Genomic DNA, 18,702 nt, shown 5'->3' with positions numbered 1-18,702 from the left:
AGACCCTGCCCTCCCTTGGCTCTTTATTTCCAGATCCTGCAAGGCCCCTCCACACCCCAGCCCCACGGGATAGCTAGCCCCAGCTGTCTATCACCTGCTGCCACAGGGTCACACCCTCCCCGCGCTGCCCTGTGCTAAGCTCGGGCTGCGCTGCCCTCTGCTCACCAGCAGGAGGAGCTGCAGGTCATGGCACTTGGTGGCTGGCATGGCGAAGACGCCCTTGTAAAGAGCGGAGTGCGTCCCAGCAAACCTCACCCGGGCCGGGCGCCGGTCTTTGTCAGCCTCCAGGGTGTACAGCAAGTCTGGTGAGAACAGGGGGCGGGGGGGAGAACGGGCTCATTCAGGGCAGCCACACCCCATGGAGACATAGGGCAAACGCTGGCCACACACACACACACACTGATGCTCACATTGCACACGGGCGCACACATAAACACACCATTGTACATGCACCATTACACGTGCACATGCACACACCACTGCATGCACCATTACAAGTGCACACCCATTACACGAGTACACAAACATGCACATGCACCACTGAACACACACACCAGTGCCCATGTGCAAACCCACTCACCCTTGCATGACCTGCCCGTGTGCACACACATATACACCACTGCATGCATCCACACACTAGTGCTCCTGTATGAACACACCTGCCATTGCATGCAGGGGAGACACCCACTGCTGCTGCATTCCCCCCATGCCTACAGTTCAATGGTTATAGGGGCAGCCCCCTGGATCCCAGGAACCCCTCCCCCAATTGCCGTTTCCCTGTGCATCTTGCTGTTCACACACACATACACCATTGCTCACACTGGGCACGTGCACACACAACCCGCTGTTCACTCTGCAGCGCACACCCACCAGTGCGTCTCACACCCCCTCCCTCTCCAGCCCACTCACTGATTTGCTCCTTGTACTTGGGGTCCCCAGCACTCTGGTTGTAGGAGAAGCAGATCTGCACCTGGATGCTGCAGGGGCGAGAGAGGAGGCCCTGGTCAGTGCCAGCAGGATGGGGCGGGGCCAGCTGGCAGGGTCCCAGACACGTCCCATTCGCTCTGGCCGCAGACACAGTCCACACGGATGCTACGGGCACAGGGACTGCAGGGCTCTTCCTTGCCACACAGAGCTAGCCCCATGAGCCCCGGGGCGCCATCCAGGGGCCCTGCCAATCAGGGGGCATGGATGATGTTTTTGGGGGGACCCTTACCAGGAGTTTGGGGTGCACTTGGCCGGGTCCACCACGCTGGGGATCACCGTGAAGGTTTTGTTCAGGATGTTGATCACAGGTCGAGCTCTGGGCAGGCAGAGAAAGGGAAGAGATCAGCCGAGCCTCCCTCCCAGCAGGAACCGCCGCCAGCGCTGCCCACCAGCGCCAGGAGCTGCCGGACGCCACCCTGCTCTGCAGGAGTCAGTGCTCCCACCTCCCCAGCAGGGGGTGGGCTTTGGGGGACACAGTGGAGGGTTTTGAGGGGTGGTGAGGGCAGTTTCTGTCCCACAGAGGCTGGGATTCTCCTTTTTCATCACACCATTCATGGCTCCTTCTGCAGCTCAGGGGACCCAAAATCTTGGGGTACAGGGCTAGACAGCTCAGGGAGCTGGCAGCAGGATACAGAGCCTTTCCCCTGGTTTCAGTGCAGCCCAAGACAGGAGTGGCTGCAAGAGGCCCCCTGTCTGGTCAGGGGGCCTGGGTGACACGAGCACGGAGGGATTTGGGGCACCAGCCCTGTCCCTGTCAGGACTGATGGTTGGCCAAGGGCTGAATGGGCCACGGAGAGCGAACTCCCCACTGGCGCCTGTAGGGGGCAGTCGTGCAATACCATGAGTCTCCCTCTCTCGCCACCCCCAGAGCCCCCCAATCCCACCCCGTACCTGCTCCTGTTCAAACGGAGCAGCTGGTGCCTCTGCTGAAGCTCCCAGGTTCAATCCCCACTGATGCCACCACAGCCCCTCCCCCCCGTGCTGAGCCCCACACAATCCTCCTATACTTGTGGGTCCAGAGAGCAGCCGCAGAATAGCACCCGCCCCTGCCGGGGAAAGGTTGCTCTGCCAGCATGCCCCGTCCCAACCCCAAAGCCCCTTACCTGAGCAGAGCTATCTGCTCTGACAAGCTCCCCACCAGCAGATCGGGGTAGGAATTTCCGTCTACGTCCAGCCCCCCACTCAGGGAGTACCCGAAGGTCTGGATGCCGGATGGGCCCAGCTCTGCCCCGCTGATCACCTGCAGGGCGGGGGATGGAGGAGGAAAGGGAGTCACCCACGGCCGCTCCAGGATCATCCCTCCCTCCTGTCCCCCGGGCCAGCAGTTCAGTGGGGTTTGGGGCAGGACCCTGGGAAGATCCTGGGAATCCCAACTGCCTTTTCCCCATGGATCTCCCCCTCCTCCGCACCCTTCTAGGATTATCCCATATCCATCATCGACCCATAGATTAGGCAGGGGAGCATTTTCTAGCCTGTTCCTGATGCTAAAGCTTCCCTGGTGGGGGAGGGACTATGCCGGAGGGGACCCCCCCCGCATCTCTCTCCCTGGCCAGGACTTGGCTCCGCCCAATGGAATTCTCCCTTTGCACAGCGCCCCCTAGGGGGAGCAAGGGGTGCGCAAGGTGCCTTTACCTGCCGGGGCTTGGCCACCAGCCCCCCTGAGCTGCTGTGGTAGATGTAGACCTTGCCCGGGCCCTCGAAGGGAGCCCCGATGGCGATATCTGTGGGGAGAGGCGAAGGGTCACACAAGCTCCACCAGAGACCCCAGCTCCTCCAGCCCCACAGAAGCCATCTCCAGCCCCCTCACTAAATCCTCACCACTCATGAGTCCCCCCCAAACTCAGTTCACCCCAGAGCCACCCATTCCCCCAACCCCACACACCACCCCAGCCCCCCAACCTCCACACCAGCCCCAGTGCCGCCCCATACCTCCACACCGCCCCCATGGGTCCCCCAAACCCCACACGACCCCCTGAGCCACCCCATTCCCGCAACCCCCACACCCACCCCCCATACCCTGACTAAACCCTACACAGCCCCCACAGCCTCCCAGTCCCACCCCACACCCAGACTAAACCCCAGAGCCCCCTGATCCCACCCCAGAGCCACCCCATACCCCCAAACCACCTCCTCAATCCCCCAAACCCCACCCCACCCCGAGCCACCCCATAGCTCCCAAACCTCACACCATCCTGAGCTCCCCCATACCCACACAACCTCCTCAACACACACCAGAGCCCCTCAATCCCACCCCAGAGCCACCCCATATCCCAAGCACACCCCAAGCCCCGCAACCACACCTCCCCCACACACACACCCTCCCAGCTACCCCTTCCAAGGGCCACCCTTTTAACTCCCTGGCCCCATGGCACTGCAGTGCCCCCCGGATACTCAGTATGCCCCGAGGTCTCCCATCACAAGCCCCCCCGAGTGGGAGGGGCAGCCCCACGCACCCTGGAAGCCGTCCTGGTTGACGTCCCCGATGCTGGCCACGGCGAAGCCGAAGGCCGAGTTGCTGGGTCCCTTCAGAACCAGGCTGGGCCGGATCTGGAAGCTGCCGGCCTCATTCATGTACACGTAGACAGCGCCGCCCACCTCATGTTTCCGCTCAAAATAGTACGGGGCCCCAATCACCAGGTCCTGCCACCTGCCGGCGGGGACAGGAAGGGCAGGGTCAGGGCCAGGGGCCAAGGACAACGACGATGGTGGGTCAGACCCGATCAGTGCTCTGGAGACCCTCCCACAAAGCTATGGACCATGGAGATCCCCCAAAAGCTATGGGTCCTCCTCAAAGCTATGGAGATGCCCCCAAGCTAAGGGCTACAGAGACCCACCTCAAAGCTATGGGCTTCAGAGACACCCCCTCAAAGCTATGGACCATGGAGATCCCCCAAAGCTATGGGCCCCCTTCAAAGCTAAGGGCTACAGAGACCCACCTCAAAGCTAAGGGCTACAGAGACCCACCTCAAAGCTATGGAGATCCCTCAAAGCTAAGGGCTACAGACACCCCCCTCAAAGCTATGGAGATCCCCACCAGCTATGGGCTACAGAGACCCACCTCAAAGCTACAGGCTTCAGAGACACCCCCCCAAGCTAAGGGCTACAGAGACCTTCTCAAAGCTATGGGCCCCCCTCAAAGCTATGAAGAACCCCCCCAGCTATGGGCTGCAGAGACCCACCTCAAAGCTATGGAGATCCCCCAAGCTATGAGCTATGGAGACACCCCCCAAGCTACAGAGATCCAGGGTCTGCCCATGGAATCTCAACGCCAGGCAGGTCTCCGTCACGCAGGGGCGCCCCTCTCCCCGGGCCTGCAGAGCTCACCCATCGTTATCGAGGTCCGCCAGGGCGATGGCGCTCCCGAAGTAGGAGCCCACCTGCTCCCCAGGCAGCACCAGGCTCCTCTCCAGGGTGTTGCGGGAGACGTTCGTCAGCAGGTACACGGCGCCCGCGTGCTGGTGGCGGGGAGCTCCAGTGACAAGGGTCACCTGGTTCCGGTGCAGGACGGCGCTGGCGGCTTGGACCGTGTAGCCTGGAGAGTGGTGGGGACAGGCGTCAGGCCTTGGGAGCTGCAGGGCCCCTCGCTTGGGGGGCAGGGGGGAAATCACAACCTGTGGGGGGGGTTGGGGGGATCCCAGGCAAACGCACAGCTGGGACGGACCCTAGCTAGCAGCTACAGACCGCTGCATTGCCCAGGGCGTGAGTCTTTGCATGGACAAAGAACTGATGCCAACCCTGGCCCCAAACCTGAATGGGGCCATGTGGGGACACGGTCGTGTGAGCCACCAAATTCCCCTGAGTCTTAAACAGGCTTCAGATCAGGCTCTTCATGCTTGTCAGAGGCACCAGACTGATCCCCGCCAGCTGATGCACCAGTGCACTTGTAAGCTGCTTAGCAGCAGGGCAAGCTGCCCCCCCAGCCCTGACCCAGAGGGACCCACCCTAGGCATGAGCTGTCTCTGGTCCAGGCAGCCCTGGGTCTCCCTCCTGAGGCTGACAGCCAAGGGGACAATTAGCAGCAGTGGGTTTGGCGCTGAGGATGCTGGGAAGTGGACTGAGGCCCAGCAAGCTCATGACACGGAGGCTGCAAATGCCCTCACAAGAGAGACCGTCGCCAGCATCCTCCCGGCCCAGGGGGAGATTTCACTGCCAGCCCCAGAGGGTCAGGGACGCTTTAAAGGTCCTTCCCCGTTCCAGTTCCCATTTCAGCATCTGTCTGTGGGGAAAGGGGCATCGGACTGGGATTCCCTTTGGCTCCCAACCTGCTAACAGCGATGGGCGAAGCACCCCGCTAGGCTGGACCTGAGCAGCGTGACTCACAGACGCATGGGAACTCCCTCGTAGGCACAAGGAGGGAACCAGACAGCCAGTTTACACCTGGGGAAACTGAGGCACAGAGCGGCTGTCTGACTTGCCATGGAGTCCGGTAGGGAGACAGTGGCAGGGCTGCCCTTCGCTATCCCCGCCCGCTGCGTTGTTACTTGGGGAGGGCAAGGGGGGGAACGTCCCTTCCAGACGCAGCGGAAGGTACCTATGTAGATGTTGCCGTTCTTATGGTTGGGGTAGGAGAAGTCGACCAGGTCCCAGCTTTCTCGCTGGAGCACGTAGTTCGTCCCTGCAGCCGGGGAGGGAAACACGGAATAGTTCAAGCCAGAGGAAGGTGGCGCAGGAATCTCTCTCCATCCCCCTCCCCAGCATCACCCGCTCTGTATACCTGTGCCGCCTCCCAGGCACAATCCCTGCCCCTTTCCCTCCCCACCAGCCCTCCGCCCCTAGCAGAGCCACTCGACACTCGTGGGGCGGCCAGCTGAGCATCCCTCGGGCAGCTGCGGCCACACCAAGGGTACGTCTACACTGATAAAAACCCGAGTCTCAGTCTGGATCAGCTAGCTCGGGCTCAGGCTGCGGGAAACTGCAGTGGAGACGTTTGAGCTCAGGCTGGAGCCAGGGCTCTGGGATCCTCCCCACTTGCGGGCTCTCCGAGTCCACGTCTCCACTGCAATTTTACAGCCCCGCGGCCCCAGTCAGTTGATCCGGGCCAGCCGCGGCCGTGCCGTGGGTCTTCCTTGCGGTGTAGATGTACCCAGAGAGGCCGTGTTGGTCCAGGCAGATGGGCTGGGGGAAGGGCAGTGCCGGGGTGGGGGCGGGGGACCCAAAGCAGCCGGCGGCAGCACGGACCTTGCCAGTTGTAGGCGCCAGGCGCCCCAAAGTAGACGGTGTTGGCGGTGAAGCCGCCGCTGGTGCCCATCTGGCACATGCCCGTCTCCTCGGTGTTGGAGTTGCACATCTCGTTGTGGTAGGTCTGCCAGTCATCAGCCAGCTCCAGCTGCAGGTCATTGCCGCGGACGTAGCATTTCCCCACCATGCGATGCTGCTCTTCGTTGCCAGACATCAGGACCCTGGCGTATCGGTGAGCGCAGGCCTGGGGAGCCAGGAGCAAACTGGGTGAGTGCCGAGCACTGGGGCTCCCGCACAGGGCTTGGTATCCTGGGTCAGGCCAATGGGCCAGAGCTAGCCACCTCCAGCTACACTAGTCCATATACCCAGATATTCCACCTCCTGCCAGATCAGGGGAGAGCAGCAGTCCATGTACCCTGATATCCCATTCCTGCTACTCCCGGTCTGTATACTCCCGATATCCCACTTCCAACCACTTCAGGTGAGAGCGACAGTCCATATACTCCTGATATCCCACCTCCTACCAGATCACGGCAGAGCAGCAGTCCATATACCTCGGTATCCCAGTCCTGCCACTCCTGGTCAGAGCAGCAGTCCATATACCCCCATATCCCACCTCTTGCCCCTCCAGGTCCATCTTCTCCAGTTCCCCACCTCTTGCCCTACCAGATTGGAGCACTTGTCCATCCTCTGCTGTGTCGTACTTTGTACTATACCAGATCAAACCAACAGCACGGCTAACCTGATACCCTGCCTCCAATCAAACCAAAGCCCTGGCCCACCTATTCCAGCGTCCTGCCCCCAGAAATCAGACCCACGGTTCCTCCTGTCTCCTGCCATATCCAATCAGACGCTCTGGTCAAGGCCACCATCTCTTCAAATGGCCAGTACCTCAGAAGAAGGCCTGAGTCATGAGACTCGGGAATGCTGTACCATGGGGCAAGGTGGGATCCCTTCCTGATCCCCGCTGGCGACCAGCACGCGCCCTGGAGCATGGCAATCACCAGGCCCTTGGAATTAATGAATGTATTATTATTATTATTATTTGTATTCCCACGGTCCCAGCCAGGGACCCGGTCGCGCCTGGTCTGCAGCAGAACAAGAAGTGCAATGGCAGACGTTATCCTCATTCAGCCCAGTGCATCCTGGGGAGAAGCAAAAGCTGCGTTACCCTTCTGCCCCTCTCCGTTGGGCTGGGAAGGGGAAGCCGTGCTAACCCCGCGTGGCCCGTTGTGCTCAAGCAGTGCCGGCTCATCCGTTTAGATTCCAGGTTCAAGCCCTGCACGCAGCCGGACGAAGACATAGACTCGTAGGCCCAGAAGGGACCTTGAGCCGTCTTCTAAACTGGAGTATTAGTAACAGGATGAAATTCAATAGTGAGAAGTGTAAGGTTATGCATTTAGGGATGACTAAGAAGAACTTTAGTTATAAGCTGGGGACGCACCAGTTGGAAGTAACGGAGGAGGAGAAGGACCTCGGAGTCCTGGTTGATCGCAGGATGACTATGAGTAGGCAATGTGATGTGGCCGTTAAAAAAGCTAATGCGGTCTTGGGATGCATTAGGCGAGGTATTTCTAGGAGAGATAAGGAGGTGCTAGTCCCGTTATATAAGGCGTTGGTAAGACCTCATTTGGAGTACTGTGTGCAGTTTTGGTCTCCCATGTTTAAGAAGGATGAATTCAAACTGGAACGGGTACAAAGAAGGGCCACTAGAATGATCCGAGGAATGGAAGGCCTGTCGTATGAAAGGAGACTTGAGGAGCTCGGTTTGTTTTCCTTAACCAAAAGAAGGAGAAGAGGAGATATGATTGCACTCTTTAAATATATCAGAGGGATAAATACCAGGGAAGGAGAGGAATTATTTCAGCTCAGTGCTAATGTGGACACGAGGACAAACGGATATAAATTGTCAGTCAGGAAATTTAGGCTTGAAATTAGACGAAGGTTTCTAACCATCAGAGGAGTGCAATTCTGGAACAGCCTACCGAAGGAAACAGTGGGGGCGAAGGACCTCCATGACTTTAAGATTAAGCTAGATAAGTTTATGGAGGAGATGGTATGATAGGATAACGGGCTTAGTCAATAGGTCAATTAAGTGCCACACTGGTAATTAGTACAATGGGTCAATGATAGGATATTGTTAGCCTTTTTCCAGAGGGTATGGCTGGAGAGTCTTGCCCGCATGCTCGGGGTTCAGCTGACCGCCATATTTGGGGTCGGGAAGGAATTTTCCTCCAGGGTAGATTGGCAGTGACCCTGGAGGTTTTTCGCCTTCCTCCGAAGCATGGGGCAGGGGTCGCTTGCTTAAGGAGTGGGTGGATCGGCTTATGTGGCCTGCATCTTGCAGGAGGTAAGACTAGATGATCATAATGGTCCCTTCTGATCTTGAATTCTATGATTCTATGATTCTAGTCCAGTCCCCTGCACTCAAGGCAGAGCTAAGCTAAGCACTGTTACACAGAGTGAGAGATCCAGCCAGGACCAGTCTCCAGAGATCCTATTTACACGACCCAATTAGTGCGTTATCTGAGCACCTTTGGTCTATTTATCCTTAGGGCAGCGCTATTAGCAAACCAGATGAGGACCTGAGAAGCTAAGTGATTTGCCCAAGGTCACACAAACAGTCTGTGGCAGAGAAGGGTCATGACCCCTGGTCTCCCAAGCCCTAACCACTGGCCAGTCTTCCTTTCCTCTCCTACCTCGTGAGATTGTTCCCTGGCCGTAGCCCCCTAGGAGCCAGCGGGGTTGGGGGACATTCTGGGTGGAACTGTCTGCTGTTCGCTCAGCGCCAGTAGTCGCAGACGTCCCCGTTCTGCCCCTCGGGGACCGGCCCTCCCAATCACAGTTGTGGGGATGTAGCTCCTGTTACCCAAAGTGCCGCCTTGCCTTCCAGCTAATTTAATTGAGGCCTTTTGAACCAATTTTAGGATTTGCAGATGAGGGGGAAGATGGAAACTGCAGCTCCACGAACCAGACAAAGATCTGCCTGGTGAGGCGCCGGGGGCAAGGACAGACGTGGGCATGAGCAGGGGTGTTTGCATGTAAGCTGGGGTGCTCAGTGCATATACCCCCGATATCCCACTCCTACCACTCCAGGTCAGAGCAGCAGTCCATATAGCCCCTGACAGCCCACTGCTTAGAAGCAATGCCAGTGGATGCATGCGTATCGAAGGGTGCATGTACAAGGGGGAATGGGTTGGATGCCAGTGGGCATGGCATAGGTGCTAATGACCGTGCAAAGCTTGGGGTACATGCGTACCTAGGCATGCTCATGTGCATGAAGACAAGCATGGGGGGGCATTGGCTGTGTAGTTGTGAGGATGGCAGCCGCAGCAGGAAAGCCAAGGACGGAAGGACCATGGAGTCTGAACATGCGGAACATCATTAGTCCTATTTTACAGATGGGCAAACTGAGGCAAGTGATTTGACCATCGTCAAGATCAGGGCAGGAATAGAACCCAGGAGTCCTGATGCACTCCACTGCAGGGGTCTGATTCCCCACCGTCGTGCACCATGTCTTGCCAGTTACACACCTGCTGGGGGGCGAGGGAGGGGTTGGCACAGAGCCTGCGGGTGAAGCCCACGCTCCACTCTCTCTGCTCTGGGTCAGATCCCTCCCGAGGCTCAGTTCCCTTCAGGGGAGCGCACGGAATTACGCCAGGGGTGAACTTGGCCCCCTGTGGATACGGCACAGACATCAGCCCCCAGGATGGTGACGCCAGCCGCAAATGTGCTTTAGAAAAGGCAGATGGGTCTGGAACTAGAATCCCTGGGGAAAGGGGGCGCAGAGGTGGTGGTGGGGAGCTTCCGGCAAATAGGCTAGGGGCAGAGGGATAGGAGGAGTCAGGGGGAGCCCCCACAATATTTCCATTGCGGGGTCGCTAGCCTCCCCTGACCTCTCCAGGTCTGGCCCCCCTGCCTGAGCCACTGAGATGGCGTTTCGAACCGGAAGCGCGAGCTCAGGAGCGGCCTGGGACCCCTGCCAGCAAAGGCATCGGAGAGCAAGTGAGTGATCCATCGCCGAGGTAACTGGGCTCTATAGGCACCTATGGGGTTGATTCTCCATCGCCCTGCGCCTCAAACGCTAACTACACAGGGCAGATGTTACCACAGATCGGACTGTGAAACCCTCTGCCTGGTATAAACAACTGGGCAACGGAGAGCCAGACCCACAGATTCCCGCAGAGCCCAGTTATCCCCGTGATGGGCCATGGATCTCACAGAGACAGACCAGAGAGAACTCGGCAGAACTGCAGCAGGCAACGGTTAAGCCCTGCTCGGCTCTGCTGAATCCCCCGGGGGCTGCCTTCCCCTTTCAGTTCTGGATTGTTTCACGTTCTTTCCCACGCAGCCTCAGCCGGCGGCCACGGGCTGAGCTGCTGGCACCAAGGCTGTTGCACTGGTTTGGTTTTCTCCAGGCTGCCACTGCAATCTGGAAACCAGACCCTCGCTCGGCGGAAGCCCAGCGAAAAGGAACGACTGGAGACCATGCGCCACGACGGGGTCTTTTCGGGGTGAAGCCGACGAGATGGCGAGGGAGGGGTGGACAGAGTGGTGCAGAGAAAGGGAAGCAGTTGCATGGTTTCAAACCCTAGCGAGAGCTACACCTCTGCAACTAAAGGGTAACTGCCTTCATCTTTAATTCAGGGGCGCTGCCCACAGAGCCTACAAATCCCAGCATGCAATGCTCCATGCAGAAGGCCCTCCAGAGCAAGTTGGAGCCTTGCATGCTGGGACTTGTAGTCTCCACAGGCTGCACCTCTATACTAAGTTTAATTGCAGCTGTGACCTGCTCCATTATATTGCTCTTCTGCAGCCCCTCCTCATCCATTCATTAATTCAACCCGTGAGGGGCAGTCAGTATCATTAGTCCCATTTTACAGATGGGCAAACTGAGGTAAATGATTTGCCCATAGTCAAGATCGGGTCAGGAATAGAATCCAGGACTCCCCACCGCTGTGCACCACGTCTTGCTGGTTACACACCCATGCAAAGTACCACAAGGGAGTGACCTGGGGGCATTTCCCACCCACTTTGCATGGGTGTCAAGTCTGACACCGAGGCCAGAAGTGGAGAAACAGGCCTGGGGTCCCCTGCTCTAAACACTAGGCTACGCTCCCCTCCCTCTCATTTTGTATTTGCTCTGCATTGATGTAAAGGCTGTGCAAGGCACGTGCAATGGTGAATCATGTCCTAGGTGTGATGCTCAAGCTCTCGAAAGCTCTCCCCACCAAACCCCTCAAGGCATCCCAGCAGGCCGCACTCACCAGCACTCTCCCCGAGGGCTGTCTCTGGCTAGCGATGGTCACCCCCAGCCACATGTCCTCAATGATGTTCTTCCGTGGTTCACCTGGGCACACGAAGCAAAGGAGACAATGACGCAAGAGCAGTGACCACACGAGAATGTGTAGCCACCTGCCCCGCTCATGCACCAGCCCTCGAATAATGCAACCAGGGCATGGACCCCTCCAGCAAGAGACCCTCCCGGGCAGGGCTGGAGTCCCCCAGCCCTCTGCAGCATGTCATTGCCATGAGTGAGTCACCGCAGGGGCTGAACTTCATAGAGAGCATGGGACAGTGCATAGGAGAAGCCCAGGACTGGGAAAGGATGGGGCTGCCTGCCCAGGAGAGCATGCTACCATGGGGCAGGGCTGGGGGAGCACTGGCAGAGCAGTGGGGTGGAGAAGGGGGCATGTATGCAGTGAGAAAGGGGTCGTTCTTTCCTCCCTTCCAGCTTGGGTTCAGCTCTTAGATGGTTAACAGGACCCTCCCTGCACCCTGTGGCTCCCCCATCAGCCAGCAGAGAGACAGAAGTCTGAAGACAGCAACGTCCCTGGAGCGGGAGCATCACCCCAGACGGGTGGTATTTAACCCCCACTTCCCAAGCTGCTAGGCCGGCTGGGGGTGGGTTTCCCTGGGTGGGGCACAGGGAGCTGAGAAGCGCTCGCATACTCTTCTCCTCGATGTCCACTCGCTCGCAGTCATTCGTGGAGACACTCAGGGGGCAGGAGTACACGGCCCCCGTCCGCGTGGCATTCTCCGTCCCAGGCGCCACGTCCTGGGGCGCGCCGGTCAGCAGCCTGCCAAAGACACAAGGCAGCAAAGGAGCTCAGGGGCCTGGGAATCTACTCAGCATTTACGCTTGTGAGCCTGGTGCTCTGCACCCTCCCTGGAGCGGCCGTCCCCCCCACTGAGATCTCACAGTACTTTGGAAGCATTAAATTCTTCCTTTCAACCCCTCTCCCCCCCCACACACACACAGAGGCAGCAAAACGAGAATCAACTTCACTCATCAGCAAAATGCAGCCACCTCTGGGGTGGAACGTAGCTGCTGCTGAACAGCACACAGCAATGCCGCATAACGGGCAAGAAGCTTACAAGGGGGCTCGGACCCCTGTCACTCTTGTTACGGTAGCGCCAGAAGGCCCTAACCGAGATTGGGCGCGGCCTGTACAAACACCTAGCTAGAGACAGGCCTGGAGGGAACGCAGCTGCTCACCAACGGGAGAGCGGTTTGTCACAAGGCCGTGCTGGCAGTGGCTGCAGCAGGCAGACTGGAGTCTCTGCAGGCAGGCCCCAAAGCAATCCAGGCCAAAGCCCGCGCTGGCCTTTCCCCCCGGGACCAGCACCGCAGGAGCTATTCCTGAATGCAGCCGGAGCGGCAACGGGCCAACCAGCCTGCTCTGCCCCAGGATCAGCTGGGCATTCTCCTGTCAACAGCTCATCTCTGTGTCAGTCAGACCGTCTGCCACTGAGTGTTCACCCCCCGAGCCCGATTGTCCCACTGTCAGTCGGACTGTCCGTCATCGAGGTCTCGCTCCCCAAACCTCATTGCCAGTCAGACTGTATGTCACCGAGGGCTTGTTCCTTGACCACATTGCTCTAGTGTCAGACTGTCTATCACCGAGGGTTCATCCCCCGAATCCCACTGCTCCAGTGTCAGTCGGACTGTCTGTCACTGAGCGCTGAGATTACTATTACACTCGAGATCCGTTTACATAATTTCACTCGTTCCCTGTTTCGGCGGGAGCAGCAGCAGGCAGCTATATTGCCATGGATACATATTATTTACGTGTGCGCGCGTGGGGGGGAGGGTGCTGAAGAGCCCATCTCAATATTAATTCACTGCAGCTAATGCCTCCCTTCCCGCCGGCTGTGCACCTGACAACACTTCGGCCGGCCCCTCGTCGCCTCACCGAGATGTCTTCATGCAGGACAGGGAGCTACGCCCCAAAACGCCAACCTTCCTCGCACCATCCTCCTCCTCAAGGAGCAGATCGGGGCAAGCGGTTCCTAGCAGCTCCACTAGGGGAGGCTGCTGGGTGTCACCATTACAAAATTATCTGCCCCCCACCACTCAATGTCTCCCCATTAGGAGACTGCATGTGATTTAGAGGGACGAGGCATCAGGGAGGGAAGATGCCGAGATTTGGTCCCATTTGGATTCCTGCCCCCCCCCCCGAGGAGTGAGACGGCAGGTGGCATCCAGCCACCAGAAGCCAAAGCACACATCTCATCCCACCAGGCTGGGATGTGGGGCTGTGGGCAGGGGGGCGCTGGGCAGGTGTGGGAGGGTTTGGGGGGGCTCTGGCCATAGGGAGTTGGGGGGGTGTTGGATGGGGCAGCTGTGTGGTGCGGGACAGGCCCACCCTGACAGGAAGGGGCATGCTGGCAGCACAGGGGCGGGCAGCACATTGTCCGTCTGGCAAAAACCAGTGCCCTCGCACTGGGCTGGGTGGAGCGGGGCCGCCCCTGCCATACCAGGCCCCTGGCCGGCCCCTCGCTCCAGGGACCGACCCCCCCACGCCATGCTCCATTGCCCCCATGGGGGCCCACAAATATATTTGGCACCGGGCCCACAAAAGGTTAATCTGGCCCCGTTTAGGGCAGGGAGAGACCGCACTGCTAGGAAATTTACAGACCCCTCAATGTTCAACCACTTCAGCTGCGGCTTTATTTACATTCTTCCGCAGAAGTAGGCTCCTTCTACAGTTCGCTTCTCCAGAGGGTCCAGCAACGTTCCACCACCTCGGAGGAAGGTGGGAAGACCACACAGCCTGGCCCGGAAGCTGGATGGAGAGCAAAAGGCTATGCAAAGAATCCCACGGTGGCTTGGCTTCTGCAGAATCTCACTCTGCGTTTGCAAGCCCAAAACCAAGTGGGGATTAGATCCGACTCCCATCTTCTCCGGTCCAGCCAAGACCAGGGGAATTTCTCTCTCTCTGTCCAGCTAACTCCATATCAGTGGAATGGGAGCATTGCCCAAATCCAGATGGATCTATCCTCACAGCCCCCTCTGCAAGGTAGGGAAATATTACTAGACCGACGCAGATATGGGGAAACTGAGGCACAGCGCGATTAAGTGACTTGCCTTCGGTCTCCCCGGGAGTCTGTGGCAGAATCTGGAGTAGAACCCGTGTCTGCTGTATAAACGGGGACAGACTCCTCTTCTGATCGCAAACTCCAGTTGACAGGGAATAAGGATTGTGGGAACACAGCAGTGCCCCCTGCCCTGGCCATAGCAGAGAAGGGGTCTCCAGCCAGCAACGTTTGGGAGTCGAGCCGCCATTGTGTTTAAATGTGTGCTCTGTGCCCATCACCGTAGCATCTGGGGACGTAACAGCTGTTAGGATCAAACAGCAGGAGCCGCCCTCAAGAAGCTCAACAAGCCGCTACCTTGACACTTCGGTGGTAGGGACCCCGTTCACACATGGCCTGGTCAACCCACAACCAGTAAACCAAGAACAACTCCCTGGACCATGGTGGCGAGTATTGTACTGCTATAAGGAAGTGGCCCACAGGCCTCGCCCGTCGCCCGCCTGTCACAGCACACTCATCTACTCCAACCCCATGCCAGGGATGGCAGCCTGGGGGTGGAGGGAGGGTAGTTATTAAAATTCTACCTGTCTGTCTAAGGTACTTAGATGGGTCCCGGTACCACAGCATCTGCACTTCACCATCGTCTCTGTATGTACCCTCATGACACTCCAGGGAGGCCGGGCACCGCTGTTGTTTTTCAGGTGAGAACTGAGGCCTGGGGAGGCTAACGGATGTTAGGAGCTGAAATGCCTTTGAGGATCTGGGCCCAAGTCTGTGATGGAGCAGGAATGTGGGTCTCCCAAGTCCTAGGCTAGGGCCCTGATCTTCCTCTCCGTTCAGTTCTATTTGCACGGGTGCTGGCGACGTACGGCCCTTTATATCCCAGATACGTGTGCGTGTGTCTTTCAGTTACACCCTGGCTCTGCACCACCGGTGCTGCCCCAGGTAGATCTGTCTCTCCTTACCCCACAGCTGCGATTTCGCCAGCATCTACCCGGCGAGCTCTACCTCATACCAGCCTGAGCCAAATGAGAGACAGACGGAGAAAGAGCTGCTGGTGGGGGAGGGGAACACAAGAGAGGAAGGGGGCTGGGAGCCAAGGGGGCTGGGAGATATTGGGACACGGCCGAGAAGGGTCTCAGACCCACCCTGCTGGAGGAATGGGAAAGAAGCCAGAGAGATTAAGTGACTTGTCCACGGTCCCACAGGGAGGCTGCGGCAGAGTCCGGATTAGACCCCCACATCTGCGGGATAAATTTAAACCTTCCCAGAGCGCTGGGACGGCAAGGGTGGAAAGCAGCCAGGCCGAGTCGGACTCTGCACTGGAGCAGCAGGGGGTGCAGCCGAGCCGGCCGCCTGAGATGGAAGAGGTGAGATCTTCCCCTGCTCACCCACCTGCCGATCCCTCTCCTGCACGAGTCCCGGCATGTACGGGGCCGCGGACTCGCCGGAAGGCGCAGGCAGATAGCAGCGGCCTGCTTATCGAGTGACTCAGGTGCCCACGGCTCAGGAGGGGAAATGCTTTCCTGACAAGTCACTCCACTTCCAGCTTCACACACACAGGATGCCAGGGTCAGAGGGGAGTGAGTCAGCTTCCCTGTGCCAGGGCCTCATGCCAACCGGAGTGCAAAGGCAAGGGGGGGGCAGGGGCAACGGCATCTTTTCAGCTCAGCAGCACAGAGCCATTTAAGGAATGTGCCCAGCACACCAGCTGCAGGGGAAATTGACCAGTTCTGAGTCCATAATAAATTTGTTCCAAGATGCACCTGGGCACAGGCTCTTAGAGCGGATCTTGCTTGATTTTCCCCATGCCGGGTACTTTAGCGCAAATATTTAGTACCTGCGCCTGGGAAGGGGCTGGCAGGGTGCTGAGGTGGCTCCCCCACGAGAGCGAGGTACCGTGGGAGGAATTCGGGATGGGCCTGAATCACCCACCCCTGCCAAAGGTGAATTTCAGACCCAGAACTAAACTTTGCAAGCTCAGGCAGAGCAGGGTGATTCTGAATCAACAGCCATGAGGCAGGCCCACGATGCATCTATCTCAGGCAGGGAACGCGGACCGTGCCACCGGCCAGCGGCGGGCAAGCAGAGATCATCCCTCCCGGCAGGACAAGAGTCCATATGCCCTATGCTCTTGGCGATTACAGGAAACACGCAGCCATTCAGGGCGAAGAGCTCTAGCCCCAGCTACAAAGGGTTAAACGACCCATCGCTTCCCCCAGCAGATGCACGTCCACATGCCAGCCAGCCGTGTTCCTGCCGCTCTCACAGCCTGGGCTGCTGCCCGATGCCATCGCGTGCCCGGGAGCCTCGCCTACGAGCAGCTGAGAGCACAGAGGCGCCCAGGTTTGAGAGCAAGACAAGTCAGCGTGTGTCATCAGAGACCTTTCTAGCGACCTGGCCTGGTGGCTTCCTGGCCCCAGCCAAACACCACAGCAGGGAGAGAGCACCGAGAGATGGAAACATTAGCGATGGCATGGCAGGGGGCTTCAGACCAGGGGAGCGGCCCCTGGAACCTCTCTCCGCCCCCACTTCCCACAGAGCCCGCATTGGTAGCGACTGCCGGCTGCTCCCGTCAGACGGCTCTTGGGTGAGAGGAGTTTGGGGGTTCTCAGTCCAACCCGAGCTGGGCCAGTGTCCATATGAACCCGCCCACACTGCAGCTGGGATTAATGGCTCCCGGGGAGTCAGGCTCAGGGGAGAGGGCTGAACAGGCGGGTTGGGGTGAGACATGCTGGGGAAACAAGCATTGAGGACAGATTTCCCGAGAAACCACTCGGGCACGAAAGGTGAACAGCTGCAGAGAACGGCTACTAGGGCCATTGGAGGAGCGGAGAACCGGCCTTACGAGAGGAGACTTACGGAGCTTGGCATAACACACGGGCTGCAAGGGATCCGATCGCTCTCTATAAATACATCAGAGGGATAAACACCAGGGAGAGAGAGGAGTTATTTAAGTTAAGGGCCACGGCTGGCACAAGAACAAATGGATACAAACCGGCCATCAATAAGTTTAGGCTTAAAATTAGACCAAGGTTTCTGAGGATCAGAGGAGTGAAGCTCTGGAACAGCCTTTCAAGGGGAACCGTGGGAGCAAAAACAACCTAACTTGTTTCGAGGCCGAGCTGGATACGTTTACGGCGGGGACGGTGTGCTGAAGTTGCTTACAATGGTATCCAGGCCATCCACGACCGCTAGCAGCCAATGTGCCATCACTGGCCATTGGAAAGACTCGACGGGGCGGGTTCTGAGTTACTACCGCGAATTCGTCCCCGGGGGTCAGGCTGTTGGGTCTCACCCGCATACTCAAGGTCTAACTGGTTTGAACTAGGTCCCTCTGCTTCTTCTCCGCCCCCCCAGCCTGGACTAGGGTGACCAGACAGCAAATGTGAAAAAAATCGGGATGGGGGGGGGGGTAATAGGAGCCTATATAAGAAAAAAAGACCCCAAAATTGGGACATCTGGTCGCCCTAGCCTGGACCCTGCCCTGCGTGAGGCTTTGCCCGTGGGAGGCGGAGGGGTGGGGTTTCCGGGAAGGCAGGCGGCAGTCTTGGAAAGTGACTGGGCCAAAGTACCTGGGCCAGGGGCCCAGGCAGAACCTTCATCCCCCGAGGCCTGGGGGGAGCCATCTCACATGCCAGCTGCCCCCTAGAGCGGGACTCAGCCTGCAGGAGTCAGGGGGCCCCTCCTGCCGGCTCCGAGGCAGCTGCTCGGCGGAGCCGGGCCGAAGAGGCTGCCGGGTGCCAGCTAAGCCAGGAGCGAGCGGTTCAAATAAAGCCCTGGAGCCGGGCCAAGCCCTCGGCACGGAGAGAGGAGCCGGGCCGCAGCCTCATCATTAGTTAACAGCACATCTGCTTGGAGATCGGCCCCTCAGCCGCTGGGCAAGAGGCGAGATGGGAGGTGGCAGCTGAGCACGCAGGGGAGGTGACAGGGCCCTTTGTCCATCTCCAGCTCCTTCCAGGCCAGGATCTCCTTTGCCGCCAGCTTCACACACGCCCCTCCTCCGTGGGAGGTAAACCACTATTATCCTCATTTTACCGAAAGGGAAACAGAGGCACAGAGAGGGGGAAAGGACTCACCCAAGGCCGCACAACCAGTCAGTGGCGGAGCTGGGACTAGATCCCAGGGTCCTGGAGTCCCCCGCTCTAACCACTAGACAACGGCCCCTCCCAGAGGCAAAAGCAGAACCCAAGAGTGCAGGGTCCTAACCACTAGCCC

General features: G+C 58.6%; 1 protein-coding gene across 2 annotated transcripts in view; it reads right to left on the bottom strand.

Annotated features, from left to right (window-relative positions):
- The window catches only part of ITGA3 (integrin subunit alpha 3), a 43,183-nt gene that overhangs the window by 12,346 nt on the left and 12,135 nt on the right, over positions 1–18,702 (bottom strand). For both annotated transcript variants that reach the window (XM_044999616.1, XM_044999617.1), the window contains exons 2-12: positions 12,118–12,245; positions 11,433–11,515; positions 6,166–6,409; positions 5,519–5,602; positions 4,312–4,519; positions 3,441–3,634; positions 2,620–2,708; positions 2,091–2,227; positions 1,217–1,303; positions 910–977; positions 166–302 (exon numbers count right to left, since the gene is read on the bottom strand). In XM_044999616.1, the coding sequence (XP_044855551.1) occupies positions 166–302; positions 910–977; positions 1,217–1,303; positions 2,091–2,227; positions 2,620–2,708; positions 3,441–3,634; positions 4,312–4,519; positions 5,519–5,602; positions 6,166–6,409; positions 11,433–11,515; positions 12,118–12,245 (1,459 nt within the window). The remainder of the gene's footprint in view (positions 1–165; positions 303–909; positions 978–1,216; positions 1,304–2,090; positions 2,228–2,619; positions 2,709–3,440; positions 3,635–4,311; positions 4,520–5,518; positions 5,603–6,165; positions 6,410–11,432; positions 11,516–12,117; positions 12,246–18,702) is intronic.

Source organism: Mauremys mutica, chromosome 25 (genome assembly GCF_020497125.1).
Source record: "Mauremys mutica isolate MM-2020 ecotype Southern chromosome 25, ASM2049712v1, whole genome shotgun sequence".
Taxonomy (NCBI): domain Eukaryota; kingdom Metazoa; phylum Chordata; order Testudines; family Geoemydidae; genus Mauremys; species Mauremys mutica.
Note: the sequence above shows the minus strand (reverse complement) of the source record. Positions and strands in the feature narration are given on the sequence as shown.